Below are 18,210 nucleotides of genomic sequence, written 5' to 3'. Positions count from 1 at the left end.
TCTGTGTATTTTACAAATCACTATAATGATGCAAACATAAATCTGCACCAACAAGAGGCAAAAGGAATGATAGATGCAGATATCGAGGAGAAGACAAGAAGACTTTATTAATCCCTGAGGGGAAATTCATTTTTTTTTTCACTCTGTTATTACACACATTACACACAAAGGTCCGAAATACACACAAATGATGAAGGGCCCTATACAGTAGATATGCATTAAATGGAGAGATTCCTAAGCCAAGTCCCGACGGAGTGAGCAACTGCCGCTCATCATAGCTGAAGAGTAAATGCACAGTAAATTTGTGCATGTTTTTGTTAAAGAAACAGCTGATCACATCTTTTCCTTAGTTTAACAATAGTTTGATATTCTCAGAAAGCTTTCTTGCTAAAAAATTATTTCAGAAGATCAATACACTCTCATGTCTATGAGAGAGGCATCACTCTTCTCATTTAACTTTAAACAAGAAAGTAAATAAGTAAGAGTATTTCTCAAAATGTAAAAACTATTGGGGGGGAAGGTATAGCACACGTTCCTGTGCTGGCAGTAGTCAGGCTTCCTGGGGTTTGCAGGCCAGAAGGTAAAAATACTTCACAGCCACCGTTACCTCTGTCTCCACAGAGGTCACCCTCATTAAGGACATCAACCTGAGGAGACAGTGTGTCATCATTCAGTCAGAGGGTGTAGTTTATTAGGGCAACATATGTCAGACACTGGTAAAAAAAAAACTTTCATCTCCAATATGGCAGTTTTAAGGATCCATAAAAAATCCATGTAAAAATGTTTTCATAAAACAGTAATATCCTGAATACGCAATACATTCTCACACCCAACTCGTAAAATAAGGACGTTCGGTCAGGAGCCTTTCTCGTTCTTATTTTACGTTGAAAGTCTCCTTTAGCGTCTCATGTAAATGTGCTTGGTCGCCACTATTGCCGTCCCTTTTTCGTCCCTTTTGACGCGATTGGTCGGGACGGGTGAAGCGCGACAATAACGTAATCGCGGAGGTTGAGTTTAGGAGAAAAACAACGGGGAAAGGACGCCTCAAAAGCCGGGAAACACACGCCGTAGACGGGGAAACAAAACGCCACACGCGGGGTGCGAACCCGAGTCTCCTGAGTGAAAATCCGGTGTTTTACCATCCGCCACCCCAACCACCGTCCTTCCGCAGCAATTTCCCCTTACATACCACTCACTAAATCTCATCCAACTGCGGCTCTCCCCAGTACGTTACACAAATACGCCGAAGGGTGCCTTTTTCGTCGCATCAGACGCTGAAGGACACTGCCCAAACGTTCTTATTTTACGAGTTCGGAATGAGAACGGGTTGGAATACGTTTTCTTCTTGTGTAGATGGCACATAGATACATGACATCCATACATACAAACCATAGGTCTACACTGCTTATTATCGTTTTTACAGAGAGCATTGTCAAGTGTGTGGTATGCACACAAGTGTTCTGTATACTGTAGTGTATGTGTGCTGCCATTAGGCATTTACCTTTGACAGATGTCCCGGGAGAGTGCGGTGGCTTTCTGCGGGTCCTCTCTCAGCAGAGCCTGATAGCTCGAGAAAGACTCCACCAACCCTATGTAGCTGGACAGAGGCATGGGTCTTTTCACCCACACACACTCTTGCCTGTAATACATATTTAATAAAACCAGTGAGTATGTACCTACTGTACATATGAATCCAAATAATGATTTTTTTTTTTCCTAAGCAAAAAAAAGGGAATTTGCTAAAAATTGATCAAGCAAAAACATGCTCTCACCAGTCCTTGTCAGGGTAAGGGATGGATTCATAGGCCTCCCGGTATAACTCCATAGAGCTGGCACCAAGGTGGGGACTACGGTAAGGCTGCAAGGCTGCATAAAACTGGTCAAACCCAGAAGACAGGGCGTCATGAGATTGTTCATCACTATAATAATAGCATGATATAGCATATGTTTTAATCACATGATGTGTTTGCTCTCATTTCACTATGAAACAACTTTAACGCCTAGCTATGTGTGTTTGTACCATCTATCCAGAATTAGTGTATGTTTTTTGTCTGACTCATAATGAACTCATAATCTACATTTTTACAATGTTTTGCCTTTTTTCATCTTAAAAACATCTCCAGACTCCGGCCATCACTCTCTGACTCCGTTGCAGATACACCTCCCTTAGTATAGCCACTGTAATTTTGTAAAGTGCCCTTTATTATTATTATTATTATTTGAGATCCAATAGATGGTGCTGTTGTTCATTTCTGATTGAAGGCCATTCATTGTTCTGCACAGAAGATCCACTAGAGTGTGATGTAAGGATGTGATGATGATGATGATGATGATGATGATGATGATGATGATGATGATGATGATGATGATGATGACAGAATAGTACAATATACTGTATATCCCCTACACCAGCAGAACTGGAAAAGGGTACTCCTTTTGAGTGTATGGATCAGGCAGATGAGGCAGTTGGTGATGCTGGTACTCATGTACAAAACCCCAGAAGAGGCAAAGAGAAGATACGGTAAATGTATAAATATGCATTTACCTCCGAAATGCTTGTCTGGAACTGTTGATATTAGTGATTCAATTGTTTTTATAGAATGAAAAAAAACAAGTGTAAAAAATGTGAAAAAGATGAACATAATTTTCTTTAAAAAATACATCTCAATCGTAGGCCTTTTCTACAGCAGATATTTTGAAATGTTGCAGTAGGAAGAACATAGGTGTAAATAATAAAAAAATAATGATGGCAGTTTTAAGGCCCTGGTATAGCCTATTATTCATGCTGGCTCACTGTCACACTGTCATGGCTTACCTAGTCCACACGTACACGTTTATTTTTAAAAACGGGGTTCTTCCTTTGTTTGTTCTAAAAAAAAAATATATATCCCATCCACACATGCAGTGTTTAGAAAAAAATCACTGGCAGTCCTTCTGTCAAAAACCCAATGGAAGCACTGTCAAGAATATATATGATTAATATATGTGATTCTTTTTTAAACACTGCATGTTCTAAATATATATATATATATATATATATATATATTTAGAACAAACAAAGGAAGAACCCCGTTTTTTAATTATTTAATGCAGAATTATTTATTTATTTATTTGTCTGTTGGTAGTGTATTGTTTTCGATGGCTGTATAGTTGGTGGCAAACCAGTTTCCCTATCGGGATTAATAAAGTTTTTCAATTCAATTCAAGAACATGTCAAGCCAACAGGTGGCGAGGGCTACCTACTAACTAGAAGTCCGATGGTCTTGTCGGAGACCGGCAGTGCTGGCGGCAGAGTGTGTGTGACGGCGCACACTCTGACATTACAAGCCCAAAACTCTGTTTTATTGTCTACACGACAAAACACAAACAGCATTTCTAAAAGCCTTCACCCTGACAGGAGTTTTTTTTTAATTTCCGTTTACAGTGACCTTAAACATCCTCTGTGTGTGGACTTAAGGCCAAAATGCCTAGGAAAAGCTTTGCGTTTTTTAAATAGCCGTGTACGTGTGGACAAGGCCTAAGAACAGAGCCATCGTTAATGTTATCAGTGACAGCTTTACTGCCCTGCAGCCTAATATCTACCTCTGTACATACAGCTAAGGAGGGTCTATCAGTGCACAGTCACAATAACTTCTCTCAGATGAACATTCTTGTAAGCACCTCTTTGCAGACTTGGTTGAGTGTATGTGAGCAGCAGTCCGGGTAGCTGAGCTCCATGTTAATGGTGTAGTTGAGCAGAGCCAAGCAGCCGTTGGGCTTCAGGACCCTGTGGGCCTCCTGGAGAAAACGTGGTCGGTCGAACCAGTGGAAGGCAGACATGGCTGTCACCAAGTCCACCGAGCTGTCAGCAAATGGCAGCTCCTCGGCCACACACTGTCTAAAGATGGAACAGTAGCAACAGCCAAGTCAAACTTCTGAATACTGCTTAAAGTATAAAGAATACAAATGTAGGGGGTTTTCAGGTACTAGCTCCTGAATTGTCAAGCTACTTTTTAAATGTGATGTGTAAATTGCAGTCTAATGTGCAGTGCAACGAAACACTTTGTCTTTTAAACAGCAAAGCCTGAGACTGATGAGGCAGATGCAGATTCCAGATGTAACCAGTGCCTCATGCAAATTTTTTTCAAATGATCCATTGTTTTGCAAAAAAAAAAAAAGAGATGGTTGTTGGGTTTCACAGGTGAAATAGATATAATAATAATCGCAGAAATTATCAAAACTCATTTATTTTAAGGAACATTGGATATAATTTTTTTTTTTTTCAGAGACATTTTCATTTAAAAAATGCCTTATTTAATAGCCATGTTGGTATCTTTCCCAATGACATCTTTATTTAATGTCAAGTTTTATTTCATAATGACTTATAATAACTGTATAGCTGTCAACCCTCGCTTTCAACTTTTAGCCAATCAGGTTCGCTGTTTACAAGGCTGGCGAAGGAATGTCCCGCCCTACACTGCCTCTGAGTGGCTTACCCTGGTATTTTTTAGCCTAACCCTAACCAATCTAAACAAACGAATGCAACGAGTACTAGCCAATCAGAGGCAGAGTAGGACGGGACATTCCTTATTCCATCTTTCGATTTTCCTCTATAAAATCCATTTAAAGACTTGAGTTAAAACTAAAGAGTAATTTGGACTCATGCTTACCTATATGTGATGTTTGGCTCTTTAGCATGCTCCAAAGCCACTTCCACCTGGGCAGGACTAACGTCTGTCCCCACCACCGAGGCAAAGTGTTTGGCCAGCAGCACTGTTCCCTGTCCTGAGCCGCAACCAACATCTACTGCCAGCTCGAAGGGATGTCCTTTCTGCCCATATATTGAGCACGTTATACAACATTGTTGCAAAGTTAGTTTTGCTATTGTATCCATTGACAAAGCTAGTTCATTTTATATTTACCAAATAGGCGACCGCACGTTTTCCACTTGCACTTACCCGTTTTTCCAGAAAGTCAAGCACCTGTCGTATTAGATCATCTGATGGGGAGATCCTGTACTTCCAGTAGGAAGAAGCATGCTTTTTGCCTTCAAACAGACGGTAAGCCATAGCTCGTTGATCCCTCTCAACAGTTCAGCATACGTTTATATAAAGATAAAAAAACAAAAACATCTATTTTTATCTTACAGGTTTTACTGGGTAAGAGGAGCTAACTTCCACGTTGAAAAGGCTGTATATTCTTTTCTGCCGGCAGTCAGTCACACACCACTAGACCTGTTTGAGTCGTGATTCACTCGGATCTTTAACCCGAGTCTTTAAATTGACTCACGAATCACGGGTCTCTAGCATCATTCCGGCCAATTTTTACGTTAATCTTGATCGCTATAGCTACGCGAGTACTTTCGATAGAAAAAAACCCGACCCGAATCAGTGCAGGTAACACGGAGAAGCTGCAGCTACGTACTACAAGCTCCCCTGAGCTAAAACGGCAGTGCTCGGGGCAAGTTTTAGAGTGCCTTTGTGCCTCTTAACAGACACAAAATGCAATTAATATGTCTGTGCCACATGAACAGGGCCCTTACGTGTCAACAAGATGCGTTTTCAACTCAGACATTGTTTAAATTCACCTACCCTGGTCCCTGTCTCGATCCTGCCGGTAGCTAGCTTGCCCTGCTAGCTGATAGCCGTTAGCTGCCGTTTGGTGAGTGTATTCAGACAGGCTTCTGTGATAATCATCCCAATAACAATCCACGGAGGTGGTGGTGTGGCTTTTTTTTTTTTACATTATTTTTTGGACAAGATTGCTTCCATTAGAGCTCATATTTCCCCACCTGTATCTGACCCCTTTGAAATGCTGACCTGTTTAACAGTGTTTGATCAGTTTGAGCCCATGTCACTTTCTTGCCTCAATAACTTAATTTTACAGCTTAAACCTTCAGTATGTCCTACCGACATTATCCCCCCTCGCTTTTTTAACGAAATCTGGACCACTATGGGGCCAATTGTCCAAAAAATTATTAACAGCAGTCTGACATCAGGAGTTGTCCCAGCTTATTGCAAGGAGAAAACTGTTGTACCTCTAATTAAAAAGCAAAATCTGGACGCTACCATTTTAGCTAACTATCGACCGATATCAAAGCTTCCTTTCATTTCTAAAATCTTAGAAAAAACTGTTTTTGCACAATTACAATCCTATTTAGATACAAATGGTATTTTAGAAAGTCTGGTTTTAAAGCTTTTCATAGTACTGAGACTGCACTTTTAAGAGTTTTTAATGATCTTTTATTAACTACAGATCGTGGGGACGCAGTTATTCTTGTGCTTTTAGACCTTACTGCTGCTTTCGACACAATTGACCATGCCATTCTTATCTCTCGCCTAGAGCACTGTGTAGGCATCCATGATACTGCCCTGCAGTGGTTCAGATCATATTTATCTGACCGATTCTTTTCTGTAAAACTTGGTGACTCTACATCATCTAGCGCCCCCCTTCTATGTGGAGTCCCTCAAGGCTCAGTTCTCGGACCACTACTGTTCTCTTTGTACCTTCTCCCTCTTGGAAATATTTTTAAAAAACATGGTATTTCCTATCATCTTTATGCGGATGACTCGCAAATTTATGTACCACTGAGAAAAGATGCAAACGGTTCCCTGACTCCTTTACTTGAATGTCTCAAGGATATTAAAACTTGGATGTCTTTACATTTTTTGAATTTAAATGAAGAAAAAACTGAGGTCATTGTGTTTGGACCCAGCCGGGTTTGTGATTCCACTCCCGTACACCTTGGTTCCCAGCAGCAATATGTAAAGCCAGTTGTTACCAATTTAGGCATTAAAATTGACAGTGATTTTAAGCTTGATAAGCAGATAAACATGGTGGTTAAATCCAGTTTTTATCAACTGAGGCTTTTAGCTAAAATTAAACCTGTGTTATCTTTTAAAATTTTTGAACAAGTGATTCATGCTTTTATTTCTACTCGTTTGGACTACTGCAATGCACTTTACATTGGCGTGAACCAAACTTCCCTTTCACGCCTACAGTTAGTCCAAAATGCAGCTGCTCGTCTGCTAACAGGAACACGGAAACACGAACACATTACTCCAATTTTGGCCTCACTCCATTGGCTCCCTGTATATTTTAGAATACATTTCAAGATTTTATTGTTTGTTTTTAAGTCACTTAATGGGTTGGCACCTCAGTACATTTCTGAGCTCTTGCACATTTATACCCCGTCAAGGTCATTGAGGTCTGGGGATCAGCTGCGGCTAAATGTGCCGAGGACCAGACTGAAGACCAGAGGCGATCGCTCTTTTTCAGCAGTTGCTCCCAAACTGTGGAATGACTTACCACCACACATTAAAGGTGCGCCCACCCTCCACACTTTTAAATCTCGTTTAAAAACACATTTTTATTCCTTGGCTTTTGATTCATCGTGAGAGCTGCTGTGGTCTTCGTTGTCGCTGTCACTGTTAGTGTTTATTTATCTTGTTGTTCTTTTTTGTTTTATATGTTTATCTCTGTGAAGCACTTTGGTAACCTTGTTGTTTGTTTAAATTGTGCTATATAAATAAAGTGGATTGGATTGGATTGGATGTCCTCCAGAGGACAGGTCATGTCACGTCTTGAAGTGTATTCCCCCCTAAAAAAAACAGTAGTGTGGTAGTAGCTGTTAGCTGCCCTACAGTGAGTGTGTACAGCCAGATAGCTGTTAGCCGTTAGCTGCTAGCTGCTGTCCGTTTTAGCTCAGGGGACGCTTGTAGTACGTAGCTGCAGCTTCTCCGTGTTACCTGCACTGATTCGGGTCGGGATTTTTTCTATCGAAAGTACTCGCGTAGCTATAGCGATCAAGATTAACGTAAAAATTGGCCTGAATTCTCCTTTAACCCGGTTCAGTTGAGTCCTACTACAATTCAATCTAAAATGATAACAGCGGCACACAAAAACCTCTTGCAACATTAGCTTCTGTTGAAGTAAAAAAAAAAGTTAAAACCATGTTTACATTTTGAAAACAATGTACTTTTGGTTATGCAGCTTGCAGGTAGATCTACGGTAATCAAATAACTACACTAATCAGAATTTGACTGCCTCACCCAAAACCCTAGCTTCTAAAGAATTAATCAGGTCATGTCTGACATTTAGCATATGAAGAAGACTCATTGTCCCCACAGGAAAGGTAACTATTGTTTCTGCTTTTGGGGAGCCACTCCCTGCAGGGCCAGACGTGATTAGAACAAAGGTAATGCAAACTCTGTAAACTTGAAAAGAATCGGCACTACCATGTGAAACGACCTTTGTCTGTGACCTGGAGTAAACCTGAAATCAGAGGTGTGTCTTTAACCTGGGACAGTTTCCATTCAGGGAAACACCCACAATTCCAAGGGATATAATTCTGATCCTGAGTAAGATTCGAGACTACTAGCTGTGATATGTCAATGCTGTGACCCCGCAAGGGGAAGCTGCTGTAGTCCGCTGGTTACAGTGTATTGTTTGTCATGTCGCATGGCTGAAATCTGTGTCCCGACAAGGGGAAGCATGTTTGCAGTCTGCTGCTGACTGTCGTTTTTCATGTTTTATGTTTAATTGTGTTTTGACTGTTTTCACCGTGTTGTTTTATTAAACCTTTTGCATAATCTTTCAATTCGACCCCAGCCTCTCCTCCTTCCTCCAGAAATCAGAACGAACACGTCATTTGAATAATCTTAACACTTCTACTATTCCTAGCCATCTTAGTTGCAAAAAGCTTTATAACTTACAATTTCGTAGTAAACTGCAACTCCACAAGTCAAGTCAATAAGCGCCTGAGTGAGCAGAGAGACAGTCCCGACCTGTCTATGGTCCCGACCCGCAGACTCAGAGCCGGAAGCTCGCAGACCGTGGGATTCACTCGAGAACTCACGAGCCCTCGACAACTGTGAGTTGTTGGTGATTCATGAGTTGTTGTCGATGACTCATGAGTTGTTGATGACTCGTGAGTTCTCGCGGGAGTCAATAAATCCCGCGAATCAACTGAATCAGCCGGCTACGTTGTCATGAGTGGATCTGATTCAGACGAGCGAGCGGCGAGCGAGTGAGTGCAGCTTCTCCTCGAGCTCAGGGTAAAGCAAATCAACAACAAAAGCCATTCTTTCACTTCTGAAATAACATACAATGTTCTGCACGTAGCCTAGCTAGGCCTACTGTAGGTTTGGTGTATAAATGTAGTATGTTAAATGCAATTAGGTCGAGCAGACAGTCCGAAACATTGTAAGCTCGCCTCGCCGACAACTCATGTTTTTTTTTACAGATGCTCATACACATTGAAAACATTAAATTTAGTATTATAAAATACATGAAAAAGGGGCGCATGGAATTTACATTAAAGAGGTTGTAAGTCATTGTAAATGTTCAGAGTCCAGATGGCTTTCTTATTTGTCAGTCCTATTAAAGTTACAAAATATAATTACATGTAATTTTTAAAAGAATATTCGGTTTTCTTTCAGACCATTTACATTTATGGATATAACGTTTTCCAAATAAAATTAAAAGATTCTAAATGAAAACATGGCATTTTATCCAAATCAAAAGCTCGCCTTTGATGTAGCATACAATACTGACTCAAGTGAATCGCACAACCCGGATCAGTTTGGTGAATGACTCAGAATAACCTGAATCCTAAAAAGGAATCAAGTATGCCAGGCCTACACACCACACACACAAAACACACACACACACTCGCTCACAAAAGGGGGAAACTGGGAACAGGGAGGTCAGTCACTGCTCCCCCACTTGTACATGGCATGTTGGATAATGAAGCCCCTTAAAGGGACAGCTCGAAAAACTTTTTTTTGTTTTTACATTTTGTGGCATCTGTTTTTAACTTTAACTTTTTTCTTTAACTTTCTCTGAGCATAATACGTTCAACAATGCTTTGTTTTGAATATAATCCATAAGTAATCAAGGCCAAGCTCAAAGGTATGTGTGAGTAAGAGTCAGCTTATTATTATGTGATGGTAGGCATTTCTGTCAGAACCAATCAAAACGCCTGAATATCACGAGTGTTACCATAATAACATCCTATGTGCGACTCTCCTCTGCATCTATTGGCTGATTTCTTGTTACTCTTTAACCAAGGACTTGTTAATTAGTGTCAGTGTTTGTTGAAATGTGACCAACTCAACTCAAGACATTTCAACAGTGTTATTTTTTTTTTATTGGTCAATATGAAAAGTAAGTCACCATACAATTGTTAAGAATAAAGAGTAAAGGTATTTAATCATTCAACAAGCACACACCTTAATGCATCCATAGTTTTTTTTTTAAGTTCATAAATTGCAACATCTAAGACTTAAAAACCCTCTCTCAAATCCCCCCCACCCCCACCAATGCCACATTGTTGATTATTTTGGTTTTGATGCCAGGACACAGAAATATTCCAGTTCCTGTTCTATTTCAGTGTCAGGAGACATGACTCCCATCTCCTCCAGAAACCTGTGAAGCAGTGCACAGATTGATTATTCTGCTCAGTACTCAAAGTAAAACATTAATATTTACAAAATTGTGTGTATGTGTGTGTGTGTGTGTGTGTGTGTGTGCGTGCGTGAGTTTGTGGATAGATGACCTCTTCTGAGTATTAAGCAGCAGGTCTTCAGCAGCCTGGGGATCTTTCCTCTTGTAATCTTGGGACATGGACCAGGACTCAATGAAACCCACCAGGTTCCTCACCGAGATTGTCGAGTTCACCCGAATACGTTCAATCCTGTTGTACCATTTTATTGATGTATTATTACATATAAAGACAATTAAACAATACTGTGACATAATAAAACACACCTTGACATCATTTAACTGCGCATTTATTAATTCAAGACAGCAATAACAACTGCATTTCTGTTTTATGGAACAAGGACAGAACGTGATTTCAGCTCTGAGCGCTCTGTGTGTTATCTTAGCCAAACAAAGGTGTAACAATTTAATACTGTTTAGGATTTTATAGGAACAGCAGACAATGGTATTGTATTTAGCTATCACAGAGGTGTGTTTACTGTAGGTGTGTATGGTAAATACCTCTCCTTGTCGGGAAACGGGATGGCTGAGTAGAGCTCCTCCAGCTTACTCTCACATACAGCTACTTGATTGTTAGTGTAAGGCAACAGCACCTGCTTCACCTGGAAGTGAATGTATAGAAATGTTGAATTTATTTTGCATGTATATCGTGTCTGTATATACATGTATCTATATCTATATCTGTATCTCTTTTAAATGTCTTCATCTTTAGTTTTCTGTACTGTTTGATTTTGCCTTACATTTGCACTATTTAGAATGTATTACTGTATTGTATGTATAACTTATCTTTCTTTATCTTATTTGTACATATTACTTATATGTTTTTATCTTTATTTGTATATATTTCTTATCTTTAATATTATACTTGTATGTGTACTTATTGCACCGTGGGTCGGAGAAAAACATGTTTTCAATTGCTCTGTATGTTTGGCACATATTGCAGAAATGACATTAAAGTTGACTTGACTACTGTATGTTTTTATGCTTTATGCCTGCTGCGACGCAAATTTCCCTCTGGGACAAATACTAAATTAATTGATTGATTGATGACTACCTGTCTAATAACTGTAACTTGTACTTTTAAATTTCTGTTTATTTGCACAATAGGCAGCAACATATTACAGAGTGAGGTTTTAATTGTTGGTATAGGAAGATTTTTTAGTTGTGGACAGGACCAGACTAGGTGTTTCCCCCTGCTTTAAAGGTGCTGTAGGTAGGATTGGGAAGATCCAGGACTTAGCCAAAACATTTGAATCAACAACTTCTCAGTCCCTGCCCCTTTTTTAAAATGACCTGCTTCATGTAGTTCTACTCGAACATAGGGTCACTTTCAGCAAATATGACAGAAAGTTAGTTTATATATATATATTTATATATATATATATTATTCTTTTTTTATATATATATTTTTTTTAAGTCTTACCTACTACTACTACTTTAATCTTTATGCCAGGTTAAGATGACCGCATCCTGACTCTAGCGATGTACTTGACACACTCAGAAATTGAGTTTTTTCCCCTAAATGTTATAAATGTTATGAAACTATTCATTTAACCCCTATGAAGGTATTTATTAGAGGTGTGAAGAGATCTCACGAGATTAAAACATTACGATATTTCTTGTCGAAGTTAAAAGTTGTCTCGCGATATCAGTAGCTTGCACAAACTCGACCAATAAGGTCCAGCTGCGGCCTGTAGACGGAGAGAAAGTTCCCAGTTTTTTTGGTCCGCGAACGATGCCTGAAGGGTAGGGGACCGTTCACTAGACCCACAGCAGCGAACGTTCCCTTATCGTTATGTAGGAATGTTTTCTTGATGTCCTGGAACGTTCGTTATTGGTAGGCTATAATTACGCCACCTCTGCAGGTGTTAAAGTCACAGTGACTGCTTTACATAAAACATTAAAGAGCAATTAAAATAAAACTGGCAAAAAATTATAAGATACAAATAAAAGAATAAAAGTTATAGTGCAGTGTAAGAAATTAATCATGTTTTGATTAATAGGTTGTAGGGACGGGTTTGGGAGGAGACAGGGGCGCCACAGTTATTAGGTCTGAAGAGGTCAGTTATACAAGCCATTTGAGTTTGTGGCAAAAACCTTTCACACTGCTCATTTTTTATGTTGTGAATATTTTTGTAGTCATATTTCATCATTTAAGTTTTCTTTAAATAGTGTTAAAATCTCGTCTCATTGTCGTGAGCCCAGTCTTGTGTCTTGTCTTGTCTCATGAGCCGAAGGTCTCGTCACACCCAGTAATTATAATTATGTAGCCACACCATTTCAGTGCCCTAAGCTCTATGTTTACAGATTGCATTAGTGAAACTGTTTCTCACAAAAGCTTTGCATTGCTGATCAGATTAACATGACTGGAGTGAAACTAGAGTCTTCACCCACCTCTTCATACATGTGATTGAGTCTTTCTCCACAGGCGTGGTAGCTAAGTCTGGTGTTCTTGAAGCCTAGCAGAGCCATGCAACCCCGGGGTTTTAAAGCCCGACTTGCCTCAGCCAGGAACCTTGTCTGATCAAACCAGTGGGCTGCTGACGCTGCTGTGAGCAAGTCTACAGAACCATCTGGAAAAGGAAGCTCCTCTGCTGTCCCCTTCCTGCAGGGGGCAACAGTCAGGTCACACTGATTTCCAGTGATGGAAGAAGTATTCAGATCCTTATTCCACACTGTAAAAATACTCTGTTACAAGTAAGAGTCCTGCATTGAAAAGTAAAATTATGTAAGTATCATCAGGAAAATGTACTTAAGGTATTAAAAGTAAAAGTACTCAATGCAGAAAAATCCTCCCATTTTAGAAACTGGAAACGATCAAAACAGTTCTGTGTTTAATTGGCTAATGATTTCAGCTGGACTTGTAGGCCGTTATATTGTCGGGTAGTTTAATTTATAATAGAGCATATTTAATAAACTACATGGGTTTGTGTGCAAAAATCTTAATTTGTAAACTAACTAGTAACTAAAGCTGTAGTGGAGTAAAATGTACAATATTAGTAGTAGAAGTAGAAAGTGGCATGAAAAGAAAAAAAGCACTGTACAGTACTTTGTTACATTCCACCACTGCTAATTTTGCACTTTTAAATAAATCTTATTTACATAATTTAAAAAATTTGACTCTCTGTTTCAGCATGTAATGCCAAACGCTTCTGGAACGTTTGCATTTCAACGTCATTCTTTATTTTCAAAGAGTACTGTAACTACGTCCACACATGTAGAGCAACTCACACACTCCTACCTGTATGTGATGTTAGGGTACCCTGGCACAGCTCGGGCCTCCTCCAGTTGACACTCACTGATGTCGATGCCCACCACTTCCTGGAAGTGCGGTGCCAGTAGCCGGGAATTCTGACCTGTCCCACATCCCAGATCCACTGCCAGCACATGTGGCTGTCCCTTCTGAGGATGGGAACAGATATGCAGTAATTGTTGTCAATATGTTGAATGATGCAGATAAGATAAGATAATCTAGAGATGTTCCAATACCATTTTTTTTTCGACCCGATTCCGATTCGTGAACTTGCATATTGGCCAATACGAGGTACCGATCCGATACCAGCGTGGTAAAAAATACATACAGTATATTTGATTATGTTTTAACAGCTGTATACTACTAACCCCGTATGGATGTGATATGATTGCTATCATTGTTGTATGGCTGGCTCAGGTTAAACTCTTTGTGAAACATGAACAAACTGAAACAATGAATGCCACAGAACATTCTTTCTTTATCCAGTTTGACAGTCAGTCATAACGGAAAAAGGACATAAATAAACTACTTTAAAGTAGATTGTCTTTGGGGCTCAATTACGCGGTATTGGATCGGTGCATAAACTCCAGTACTTGTCGATACCGATACAAGCATTTCAGGCAGTATTAGTATTGGAACATCTCTATCATAAACTCTTGTTTTGTGCATCAAATAGGCAGAATTAATGCACTATGATAACAGAATAGATTGCATATTCACAGTGTATTTGGCCATGGCCTACCTTTTTATCTAGGTATTGAAGAATAATGTTCTTGACCTCATCTGGAGGTGTAAAGCGATATCTTTGGTAGATGGAGGCGTGAACCTTCCCCTCAAACAGCCGGTATGTCATGATGGTCTGTTTTTTTCTCTTTTTGTTCTGTTACCAATTTAGCTTTCTCCGAGCCTGCGCTCCAAAACAGCCTCCTTTGTACGTCTTTGTTCTCTTTCAGTCTCCTGTCTTGTTAGCCTTTGTTTTGTTTCCTTGCTTTTAGCCTCTACGTGTCTTCTCTCTTATCTTGCACCTTCTTTTCCTCCTGTTGCCATTTTCTGCCTACACACACTGCACTACTGCCAGCATTTAACTCCTCATCACTTCCTAAAATGACACACAAGTAAAAAATGCCTAACCGAGGCCGGTATTGCCCGTTACCAAACTAACTGGTTTCCAGAGTTGTCAAAAGTATTCCCATTTATTACTCAAGTACAAGTACAGATACTAGGGTTTGAAAAGACTTCTGTAGAAGTTGAAGTATCAACTCAAGCTTTTTACTCAAGTAAAATTGTAAAAGTACTGGTTTCAAAACTACTTAAAGTATAAAAGTAAAAGTAATGTAAGGGGAAAAAAATGCTATTAAGGACAAAAGCCTAACCCGCCCCACAGGGGCCTAATAGTGCACTACCCCACCTCCACAAAAAACATTTTTCTAAAGGCCTTGAGGACTACAATGTTATATTAAAATCATACCTGCAAACTCAGAAGGGCTGAAAAAGGTGACTCTCTCTCTCTCTCTCTCTCTCTCTCTCTCTCTCTCTCTCTCTCTCTCTCTCTCTCTCTCTCTCTAAAAAAGGAGCACCTTGTTCAATTGTATTTGTCTGTTCAAAACTATAAAACAATAAAAAGTTGATCTAAAAAAAAAGGAGCGCAAGGCGACATTAAAGAACGGCTTGTGTATTGCTAAGGCAACAGGGTCAAAATTAAATGTTTTATTAAAAATTGAATAACTCATAACAATAACTTATTTCAGGCTGAGTCTGTGTTTTTCAGAAAACGGCAGCTACAGTCTGGTGTTACAATCCTCTCCAGTGACATAATATAGAGTAGACGCCGTCCATTTTATGTCTATGGATATAATGGGAACTTGGATTATAGTGTTCCGCTCTCAGTATGTTATATCTGCTATGTTTCGTGTTAAGTTACTGCTGACGAAAACCCAACATTTCCGGATGTTGCTGCTCCATAATAAAAGCTTTTAAATAACAAAATAACGGGGGACTTTTATTGTGAAGGATTTATAGGATATGAATGAAACCGTTATGAAAGCAAAAAATCATAGGACACAAGTTGCTTTCAGAATGTATTCATGTATTTCACGTTTCCTCTGTAAAATCATTGTTTACAGACTTGAGTTAAAACTAAAGAGTAATTGGGACTCCTGGCTGGTTCATGCTTGTGATGTTTGGCTCCAAAGCCACTTCCACCTGGGCAGGACTAACGTCTGTCCCCACCACCGAGGCAAAGTGTTTGGCCAGCAGCACTGTTCCCTGTCCTGAGCCGCAACCAACATCTACTGCCAGCTCGAAGGGATGTCCTTTCTGCCCATATATTGAGCACGTTATACAACATTGCTGCAAAGTTAGTTTTGCTATTTCATCCATTGACAATGCTAGTTTTTTTTATTTTTATTTTTTATTTATACAACAAATATCACAAGTTTTCCACTTGCACTTACCCGTTTGTAATTTTTGCTAAACAGCAGCAAAAAGAGGCAATTGCAAGATAAAGGCACGTTCATTTTCCCTTCATTTTCCAATATTCTTTTGTCAGTTTCTTTAAAGACATCATCATTAGGCAATCTGGCACAAATCAAGTGGAATGGGACGTGCTGCGTTTTATTGCTAATTGATTACATTTTTAATTTGTAGGAGAAATAATGTTATCTTTTCTTCCAAAAGTTTCATACCGTTGCTTTAACTTTTGCATAACTCACCCCCTATATGTGAGGACGTGACGTCACATTATCAACAAAGGGTTCATGCATCTGATTTTTAAACTGGATAATAATCTAGGTCTAACCAGTAATGCTGATAATCAGTAAGAGTCTTGCCGTTTTACTTTAATACAACTCTTAAAAATCAACAGGTAAAAATCTTAAAAGTCAGAGTCTATTTCTCATTATTTGTTATTGTTATCTACTATACATTCTGTTTGCCTTTTACATACTGAGAAAGAGCAGAGAAGCATAATCGGCTACAAACTATGCCATGTTTTCATGGTGACTTTGAACGCTTTGAACCAAAGCACCTAAGCACCCCTTCTGTGGAACAACAGTGGTATGTAGTTATATTTCAAAAGAATGCCCAGTTATGTAACCTCTCAGTGTGCATTTAATGCTGTAAGGGATCAGCTGTTCTATTGGGAAACCGTTTAAGAAGTAGTTTCACTGCAAAATGAAAGACAAGTGACGCAAAATACAGTAGATGCTCTATTGACAGATATCTCAACATACCACTCGAATCCAGATCATCTAAACTGGCCTGAACACTCTCCTGTACGACCAAAAGGTGTGTTAATGATTATCTTGTAAGTCTGGCAAAAAAAGTCTTCGTCAGTTTACTTATGCACCTGCATTACACAAGACAGTTGCAAGGAAAACAAAGAGCTCTAGTGAGAATAAAGAGTATAAGTATTTAAGTTCATAAATTGCAAATTGCTAGCCTGACGTGGTCATACTGAGATTCTAGTCAGAATATGAGTCTGAAACCGCTCCATTGGGCTGTGATTATGGGGCGTGTTCCAACCGAACCAGGAAAAAAAATGACTCTGCATTCATTGGATAGACCTACATCCAATCAGAGCAACGGAACTCAACTCAGCTGTCAACAGAACTCAACACTGTGTATCGTCTCCATAGCAACCACTCTTTGCGCAATGCATTCGTTCTAACTTCCGACTTTTAGACCTTTTTGAAGCTGGATATATCATTTGTTGCGTGTAAATATGAATGTGGATAACGTTAGTGATAGTGACATCCTTGCTACAGTCGCATTTCTAGAGATGAATCGGCGAAAACACGTTTTATTTCTCTGATTCACGGCTTTGTTCTAGCGCCGCTGGGCGCTCCCTCTCTTCAGTCTCTCTCCACCATATAACGCTCTCTCTCTTCAGTCTCTCTCTATCTCTCTCCACCATATAACGCTCTCTCTCTTCAGTCTCTCTCTATCTCTCTCCACCATATAACGCTCTCTCTCTTCAGTCTCTCTCTATCTCTCTCCACCATATAACGCTCTCTCTCTTCAGTCTCTCTCCATCTCGCTCCACCATATAACGCTACCATGCTTTCGGGCAGTTGTTGAGGCTCCTCCGCTGAGGATTTTAAAATGAATGCGCTGTTGATATCTTCTGTAACAGACACGATGGAGGAATCTACACATCTCAACAAATTCAACCCAAGCGTTCTTTGGTGACGTGGTTGATTCTGTTACTGTTGATCATCTGTCCGACAATCTGATTGGTCCGAACAGATCCTGTTTGGGCAATAATTTCTTCTCAACGGAGCGACTCCAGACCAAGGGGGTAAGCTTCGCTTCAGAATTCGAACCTCCGATGGCGCCATTTTGTTGCTACAAAGGTATCACCTCCTGTTAGCATTCTACTGACCGCCATTTTTTTTTTACGTCACTTGACTGCGAATAACTTTACATCTGAAGCGTTTAAAGACTCTATTTGTCCGTTGTTTAGTTCTAAAGAAACA

At 39.6% G+C, this 18,210-nt stretch overlaps 2 protein-coding genes across 3 annotated transcripts; both read right to left on the bottom strand.

Moving 5' to 3' along the window:
- Positions 1–515: 515 nt before the first annotated feature.
- On the bottom strand, positions 516–17,281 carry LOC120569556 (putative methyltransferase DDB_G0268948). 2 transcript variants are annotated; one of them, XM_039817423.1, is made up of 7 exons: positions 8,694–8,746; positions 4,938–5,061; positions 4,650–4,810; positions 3,661–3,877; positions 1,773–1,876; positions 1,502–1,639; positions 516–647 (listed from the first exon to the last, which is right to left on the bottom strand). In XM_039817423.1, the coding sequence occupies exons 2-7, from the start codon at positions 5,046–5,048 to the stop codon at positions 551–553; spliced, it is 828 nt and encodes a 275-aa protein (XP_039673357.1). In that variant the 5' UTR covers positions 5,049–5,061; positions 8,694–8,746; the 3' UTR covers positions 516–550. The 2 variants fall into 2 exon arrangements, with proteins under 2 accessions (XP_039673357.1, XP_039673358.1); XM_039817424.1 differs by lacking the exons at positions 4,938–5,061; positions 8,694–8,746 and adding an exon at positions 15,938–17,281 and having other exon boundaries at positions 4,650–4,696.
- On the bottom strand, positions 10,128–15,029 carry LOC120569558 (putative methyltransferase DDB_G0268948). The gene is made up of 6 exons (XM_039817426.1): positions 14,478–15,029; positions 13,724–13,884; positions 12,877–13,087; positions 10,984–11,084; positions 10,538–10,675; positions 10,128–10,407 (listed from the first exon to the last, which is right to left on the bottom strand). The coding sequence occupies exons 1-6, from the start codon at positions 14,586–14,588 to the stop codon at positions 10,317–10,319; spliced, it is 813 nt and encodes a 270-aa protein (XP_039673360.1). The 5' UTR covers positions 14,589–15,029; the 3' UTR covers positions 10,128–10,316.
- Positions 17,282–18,210: the final 929 nt, after the last annotated feature.

This window comes from Perca fluviatilis, chromosome 12 (assembly GCF_010015445.1).
Source record: "Perca fluviatilis chromosome 12, GENO_Pfluv_1.0, whole genome shotgun sequence".
In the NCBI taxonomy this organism is placed as follows: Eukaryota; Metazoa; Chordata; class Actinopteri; order Perciformes; family Percidae; genus Perca; species Perca fluviatilis.
The sequence above is the reverse complement of the archived record's forward strand: the minus strand, read 5'-3'. Positions and strand labels throughout refer to the sequence as shown.